The following is an 8321-nucleotide window of genomic DNA, read 5'->3' as shown; positions in this document are numbered from 1 at the left end:
TTTTTGAGACAGGGTTTCTCTGTGGCTTTGGAGCCTGTCCTGGAACTAGCTCTGTAGACCAGGCTGGCCTCGAACTCACAGAGATCCACCTGCCTCTGCCTCCCGAGTGCTGGGATTAAAGGCGTGCGCCACCATCGCCGGCTTCCCAAAGTATTTTTTTTAAGTCACAGAGATGTATAGCCTTGTCAGAATAAGGCATGCTGGGAACTTAGAGCCAAGTGAGACTGGGATAGAAAATTACACAACGTCCCTGAAGATCACAGGGAGGAAGGCTGGGCCAGCAGTAGGTGAGCGCCCCTTTGCCCTGGACTTCCTCCAGAGTTAGCCCTGAGTACAGACAGGCCTTTCCTCTCTCTCTCTCTCTCTCTCTCTCCCCAAAGACGCTCGCCACACCTTCGTGGAGTTTGAGCATTTGTCTCTGTTCATCTGACACAGACTAGAGGAGACAGGGGTTGGGTCCAGACCCGCTAAGGTTAATGGTTCTCCCCTGTGATCAGCTGTGACTAGTCACACCTACTTGAGACAGGGTCCTGAGCTGCCCAGGCTGGCCTGGACAAAGCTGTGTAGTCAAGGATGACCTTGAACTTCTGACCCTCCAGCCTTCTCCACCACTCCTGTTTTACACAGTGCTGGGGGATCGAACCAGGGCTTTGAGCATGCCAGGCAAGCACTCTACGACTCTCACCTTTTTTTTAATTCCATAAACGTTTTAGAAACACTCTGAACACTGTCCCACATGTCACCCCACGGCCACTGTGGGCTGTCTAGGGCAGCGTAGGCTGCTGGGTCTCCTCGTGCCCATCTTTCTCAGCGACAGCTATGGGACACTCCTCTACCCAGAATTCCATTCCCTCTCCTGCCGCCCTCCTTGCCCTCCCTTCCTCAGGCTCCAGCTACTCACTCAGCCTCCGCAGGTATGAAACGGCGTCGTCATAGCCCCGATAGTAGTAATCCTGCAGGATCTAGGTGGTGACACAGGAGAATGAACGAGGGTCACTGTCCCCACCCACAGCCATGTTCTACAGGCTGACACCAAACCCCTCCTACGCTGTCTCCGAGGAGGGCTGAATTGCAAACATTTTGGTCATTGCTGACCACAGATTCTGCCCCAGAATTTTGTTTGTTTTGAGATCGGATGGCAAGTAGCTCAGGTTAACCCCAAACTCCCTATGTAGCTAAGGATGACCTTAAATTCCTGACCCACCTGCCTCTACCTCCCCAGGACTGGGATTACAGACTTGGATCAGTTTCTGCAGCGCTGGGGATCAAACCCAGGGCTTCAAGCATGCTAGGTGAGCCCTCTATCAACTGGGCCACATCTTCAGCCCTGTTTGTCTTTTAGCAATCCGTTAGTAACGGCAAAGGCCCAGGGAACCCTTTGAGAGGGTCGCCTCTGATCTGGACCCCACCCGGACCCTCCTGTCTCTCACCACCAGGTCTGGCGGGAAGAGCGCATGTGTCATGCGGGTGATGTTCTCCAGGGAGAACTGGAAGGAGAAGTTGAACATTCGGAAGTCATGAAAGATGGCCGGGCAGTCTCTCGGACAGATGTCCTGCTGGCTGCTGAAGGTGGAGATGGTAATGGAGTCGGTCCAGAAGGCGCAGGGCTGCATGCTCGTGAAGCCACCGTCGATGTACCGCTGCAGGGACAAACAGACGCTCAATCAGAGAGGACATGGGGGCTGAGGTCCCCAAGAGAAGTAGTGGGTGGTGTGGAACGAGGTCCCTTGCTGTGTCCACAGTGGCCTCAGGACTCCTAATTTAATGCTCTGACCCTGGACTTTCTCTCTCTGCCATCTTGGTGGTACTGGCCTCTGGGTGGTGTGTCCATCTTCCTGATGACTCAGGAGCAAGCCCCTCCCACAGCCTCACAGTGCACCACTTCTGGCCCCAGGGGTGGGGTGGGGCTCCTGCTGGTTTCCTTACCTAGGAACTGAACGGGAGATGACAGTACAGAGGCTCTGTACCCCATGGGAGCCAGAAGAAAGCTTGCTGACAGAGCATAATGTCTGGACCAGGGCTTACAACCCCGCTACTCAGACTGTAGCAGGAGACTGGTCGCTGGTCACCCTGAGGCCAGCCAGAGGCACAGGATCTTGGCCTGCCCAGATCTACTGAAGCACAGTCCTGTTATCTTAGGACTCCTCTGGGTTAATCACGGGCACAGGGAAGCCTGCAACCACTGGCCCAGATGGCCCCGAAGGCTTCCTCACTCAGGGTCTCGGGTCCTGTGTTCTGGTGCCTGTTTCTGTCTTCTGGGGAACACGGAAAGTCTTGGAACCCCGACTTGCTGGGTGCTCTACAGGGTGGAGTGGGTGGTCTAGAGAGGAGGCTCCCCTTAAGAACCCAGGCGTCCATCTACTTAGGAACTCTGACTAGAAAAGCTTCCTCCCCTCAGATGCCGCAGGACTCAGCTCACTCTCACTTACCTCACCTCGGTATGTCGGGGGAATGAAGCCGCAGTACACAGGAACGAAGCAGCTGCAGTACAGGGCCTGGGGAGAGACAGGGCTGAGACGCCGCAGGCCCTGGAGTGGGTGGCAGAGATGCAGAGGTGGCACTGACCCCGACCCCTGGCCAGTCCGCAATTCCTTAAAGTAAGGGTGCTGGCCCGGGAAACAGCTTACACTCAATCCCCAGGCTGTCCTGAGTGGGGTCCTTGGTAGTCTGCTGGGTTAGCTGGACCGGATATCCTAAGAGGGGTGGCTTTTACATACAGGGGTTCTGCTGGCCATCAGCCTTCCACGAACCAGCGGCTGCCCTGGACCAGGCCCTGTCCTCAATGGACACTGAGAAGCTATCCTTGGGAGTGTCACACAGCAGAGGGGTGAAAGGGGTAAGCATGGCAGCTGTGGCCCCAGAGGAGGGGACCAGGCCCGGTGGGATGAAGGGACAGGAGTAAGGTGAAGCAGGGGATGCCGGGCCAGAACTGAGAGGGAACAGCTCTCGGCAGACACGGCCTGATTTGGGTGTGGCGAGCTGTGTTGTCACGGTAGGGGTGGGAGTTGGGAGAAGATGGGAGGGAGACCGCAGCCATGAGCGTGAGGGGTGCACGCTGCTTGTTCACCCCAACCCCAGAGCTGGAGGCTGGCAGCTGGGCACAGGCTTGGGGAGCGGAGGGGAGTGGAGATAGCAGATGAGAGTCTCATGAAAGAACGCTGAACCAGGTCAGGGTCTGTTCAGCGGTCACAACTGGTCACTAAAATCTGCACCCAGGAGCTCAGCACAGCCCCCTCAGGATGGATGGGAACTTCTCTAAGTGGGAACTGGAGGGGAACGTTCAGCCATTTGTTTATTGAGACAGGATTTCTCTATGTAGCTCTGGCTGCCCTGAAACTCACTCTGTAGACCAGGCTGGCCTCCAATGAGTTTTGCCTGCCTCTGCCTTCCAAGTGCCAGAATTAAAGGAGTGTGCCATCACGGCCTAACTTTATTTTTTATATGTATGAAATGTTTCATCAGCATTTATATCTGGGCGCAACTTACATGCCTGGTGCCCATGGAGGTCAGAAGAGGGTGTCACCCTGGAAATGTGGTTATAGGTGGTTGTGAGCCACCATATGGGTGCTGGGAACTGAACCCAGGTCCTCTGGAAGAGCAGCCAGTGCTCTTAAACTCTGAACCATCTCTCCAGACCCATTAATCGTTTTAAAGAATATTTATGTCATGTGGCACATGCCTTTCATCTCAGCACTGGGGAGGGAGAGGCAGGAGGATCTTTGAGTTCCAGGCCAGCCTGGTCTGCAGAATGAATTCCAGAACTACAGCCAAGGCTAAACAGAAAAACCCTGTCTTGAAAAAACCAAAATAGGGGGCTGGAGAGATGGCTCAGAGGTTAAGAGCATTGCCTGCTCTTCCAAAGGTCCTGAGTTCAATTCCCAGCAACCACATGGTGGCTCACAACCATCTGGAATGAGGTCTGGTGTCCTCTTCTGGACTGCAGACATACACACAGACAGAATATTGTTTACATAATAAATAAATAAATATTTAAAAAAAAAAAAAACAAAATAGGGGGCTAGTACAGAGGGTACACAACCATCTGTAATGGGGTCTGGTGCCCTCTCCTGGCCTGCAGGCATACACACAGACAGAATATTGTATACATAATAAATAAATAATTAAAAAAAGAAAAAACCAAAATAAAATAAAATGAAAATATTTATTTTTTTATTTATATGTATGTATATTTATTTATATGTATGTATATATATTTATATATATATGTGTGTGTGTGTGTCTGTCTGTCTGTCTGTCTGTGCCTTTTGTGTGAGTGTTCAAGAGGCCAGAAAAGGGCACTGGACCCCTTGGATCCCTGGAGCTGGCGCTACAAATATGGCGAATGCTTAATGTGGATTCGATGACTAAACCAGGTGCTCTACAAATGACCCCCACTCTTCTAGACAAGGTCTCCTGTAGCTCAGTCTGGCCTCAGCCTCGCTGTGTAGTGGGTGACCTTGAACTTGATCACTTCTGCTAATCTGTGGGCAGAACCCAGGGCCTCCTGTGAGCTACAGCCCCAATAGTGTGATTCAATCCTTGTCAAGGCTCCTGAGGACAGAGCTGGAGCACGGGTGCCATTCCTCATCCTCTCTAAACCTGGGATTGCACTGAGACCCAGGTCTGGAGGTCTCTGGACTTGGAGGGGTGCTTCTGAGAAGCCCCAGATTCAGCCCAGAGGCTCTGCAGGGTGAAGGCAGAGGAAGGGGATAGTGTGGAAATCATGGGGCTGGTGGCGGACTCTGGTTGTTGGTGGGCCTCTCTGTGTCACCTCCTGTGGCACTGTTCCTGGCAGAGATGCTGGCATGAAGGGAGCAAAGGGTCAGACAAGCAGAGAAGAGAAGAGAGGAGGAGGCTGGGGAGAGAGCGGCGCTGGGCTGCCTGGGTTCCCCCAGGTGCTGGCACAGCCAGGGCCTTGCCTCGATGAGTTCTTCCTTGGACGTGTACTCTGAAACCACCACATTCTCCCCGTCTGTGACTCTGGTGAGGCTCACGTGCAGCTTCCCGGTGGCAAACTTGTAGGAGTCCTCAGGCAGGACGTCTTACAAAAACTGTCGCATCATCTGTACCATCTTACAGGACGGGGACAGAGGGCCCAGGAAGGACTTCTTCACCTCAGCCAGGCCCTTGTTCAGCACTCGGAGGTACTCCTCTGTGGGGGAAACGGGCGGGAGATGCACCATCAGCCTCAGTGCAGGACTCACAGGGATCTCCATGATGTCACCACTGCATCCCGCAGCAGCTCGCAGTGACAAGGCCTGGGATCCAGACGCCTGGGGGAGTCAGGAACAGGCCTGCCATTGTGCACAGGACAGAGGCACGAAGGAGGAAGTCCCAGGTCCCCCACAGCTAGGACAGACAGCAAACAGCTTCCCCAGCCTCCTGTGCCCATGCCTGGGGACTGCCACCAGGCCGTGTTTCTGAAAGTCCTATAGGAGTTTGCTCTGCAAACATAAATAAGATTGGAAGTCTTTACCAAGTGACAAGGGTGCTTGCTTAGAGGCCACAGACCTTTGGCAGGCCTCACCCTCACTGAGTAGCAGCAGATGACCTGGAACTCCTGATTCTATTGTTCCCCCAATAGTCCGGAATTACAGTCTGCACCCCAGGCTTGGTTTATGCTGTGCTGGAGAGAGAACCCAGGGTTTCATGCATGCTGGGCATGGACTTGGCCGGCTTAGCTGTAGTTCCTCCATGACAGCCAGCTTTTTTTTTTTTTTTTTTTGGTTTTTCGAGACAGGGTTTCTCTGTAGCTTTGGTGACCGTCCCAGAACTAGCTTTTGTAGGCCAGGCTGGTCTCGAACTCCCAGAGATCCGCCTGCCTCTGCCTCCCGAGTGCTGGGATTAAAGGCGTGCTCCACCACTGCCCGGCAATAGCCAGCTTTTTAAAATTTATTTTTATATTGTTATTCATGTGTATGTATGTGCACATGTGTGTGTGTGTGTGGTCACAGAAGCTAGAAGGGGGTGGTGAACCCCCTTGGAGCTGGGAACCATCTGACATGACTGCTGGGGACTGAACTCATGTCCTCTGCAAGAGCAGCAAGGGCTCTCAACCATCTCTCCAGCCCTCAAATATTGCTGTTTCTTGGTGGCAGGGATCAGGACTTAGCACAGGTTAAGCCTGCGCTTGGCCGCTGAACTACACCACTGGTCCTTACACAAACGTCTCATTATGTGGAAAATTTTGCTTCAAGCTAGAGTCATGAATATGGAACAGTGACTTGTGTAGTCATGAGCTCTGCCGTGGGAGGCGGCCAAGTGGAGGCTGCATAAGCACCTTTGTCAGAGCCTTATCAACAAGATCCACGCGTGGGCAGAAGGGCCGAGTCTTGCTGGCTCACAAAACCTGGCGTTCTGAGGGCCTGGCCATTGATCTGTGGCAGGCACACTGAGAAGGTGACAGATTTGCCCAAAGTCACACACGGCAATTTGGAGACAAAAGGAGGGTTTCTTTCTGTCCCGTTTTATAGAGCACAGATTATACGGCACCAGTCTAATCCCGGAGAGCACTCTGCTAATGCTGGGGTACCATTGCACAGATAAGGAAACTGAGGCAGGGAAAGCGTCTTTCCTGAAGCCACACAGGCAGAAAATGTTAGTTTAATGTTGTTTTGTTGTTTTTTTTTCTGACTTCAGACCATCCCTCACCAACACCCATACTACACCCGCATTAAGTCCTAGGGACCCCATACTGGTTGTGAACACACATCACTCACGCTCCTTCCTGGGCAGAGTAGGCCTGGCAGTTTCACAATTATATCCTTACCACACACAGGCATGAGCAAACAGCACTTCCCTCTGTGGGGGTGGTGGCCAGCAGGCAAGTCTTTCTGGCGAGCGACTACTAAGTTCAGGCCAGAAGACAAGTTAGACCGGACACGTGGGCTTTGGTGAATTGGTTTCACGTGGCCCAGGCTGGCCTCACACTCCACTACGTAGCCAAGAATGACCTTGAACTCCCGACCCCTGTTCACTCCACCTCCCAGTGCATGTAGTCATCAGATGACGTGTTTAAAAGCTGTGTATTATTTATTACGCACATGCCTGGACCAGTTCCGTGTACCATGTGTTTGCAGGTTCGCTCAGAGGTCTGAGTGAGGATAGATTCCCCAAAACTGGAGTTACAGGTGGCTGTGAACCACCAAGGTGGGCGCTGGGAATCGAACCTAGGACAACCGAGCGAGCAGCCAGTGCTCTAAGCTGCTGACTCAGCTCTCCAAGCCTGTCTTTGAATTATTCACAGGCTGACGGGAGTCACTGACCTCGCCTTCAGCCCTGCTTCAGCTTGTTCTACAGGTCTGGGGAGGAGCAGGCGGTGCCTGGGGACTGGAAGGGAATATGCTCTGTCACCGGAAGCACACCTACTCGTGTGGGGACACGCGCCAAACAAATCAGATACAGGCAGACCTGTAGCCACAAGTGTACTGCGGTCCCAGTACTCTGGAGGTGGAGGCAGGAAGATCAGGAGTTTGAGGATAGCCTGGGTTATACGACCCTGCCTCAAAAAACCAAACCAAGCAAGAAAGAAACGCAGAGAGACAGAAAGTCTTGGAATTCCTCTACCCAGAAATGAATGCCTGATCTGTTTCCTTAGACGGCCTATTTCATGTTTATGCTCACAGGGAGCTGTGCTGAGTATTACTGGACGCACTAGTAAGTTACTGTTTAAACCTAATATATGCGTGTGCCTTGCCAATAAACACCTACTTACGTACTGTTTACATGTTTTGGGGTGTGGGGGTGTGTGTGTTGTAGATGCACCTCCCTTTGCCTGTGCTTGTGGAGGCCATGATCTCTCTCTCACTGAACCTGGAGCTCACGGTCTCCACCTCACCAGCTGGCCATCCAGACCCTCTTCTCTTTGCCCCGCCCCCACCCCAGGGCTGGTTTACAAGTTCACACCACCAATTCAGCTTTCAGTGTTGGTCCTGGGGACGTGAACCCAGTCCTCCTGCCAACACAGCAGGCTCTTTACTCACGGGACCATTCCCTGTTCTGTGTGTTATATGTGTGTGTGTGTGTGTGTGTGTGTGTGTGCGCGCGCGCGTATGCGTGACACAGGATGCTTGTGGAGGTCAGAAGACAACTTCTTGGGACTCAGTTTCCCCTTTCATGTGAGTTCCAGGAGTTGAACTCAGGTTGTCAAGGCTCAGTAGCAAGACCTTTACCTACTGAGTCCATTGTTGGCCCCAATGGTTTTTGTTTCTTTTTTTTAATTTTTTAAATTTTTTTTATTTTTATTTTTATCCAAGGGTCTCACATAGTTCAGGCTGGCTTTGAACTCACCACGTAGCAGATAATGACCTTGAACACTAGAT

The 8321-nt window shown here is 52.5% G+C and overlaps 1 protein-coding gene across 1 annotated transcript in view; it reads right to left on the bottom strand.

Annotated features, from left to right (window-relative positions):
• Window positions 1-8321, bottom strand: part of Pnpla1 (patatin like phospholipase domain containing 1) — a 37723-nt gene that overhangs the window by 9672 nt on the left and 19730 nt on the right. The window contains 4 exon segments of the mRNA XM_050143600.1: window positions 902-962; window positions 1431-1640; window positions 2430-2495; window positions 4920-5152. Of these exon segments, the coding sequence (XP_049999557.1) occupies window positions 902-962; window positions 1431-1640; window positions 2430-2495; window positions 4920-5152 (570 nt within the window).

This window comes from Alexandromys fortis, unplaced genomic scaffold (assembly GCF_014885135.2).
Source record: "Alexandromys fortis isolate MF-2015 unplaced genomic scaffold, M_Fortis_MF-2015_v1.1 scaffold_9, whole genome shotgun sequence".
Lineage (NCBI taxonomy): Eukaryota > Metazoa > Chordata > Mammalia > Rodentia > Cricetidae > Alexandromys > Alexandromys fortis.
This window is presented reverse-complemented; position numbering and strand designations above follow the sequence as displayed.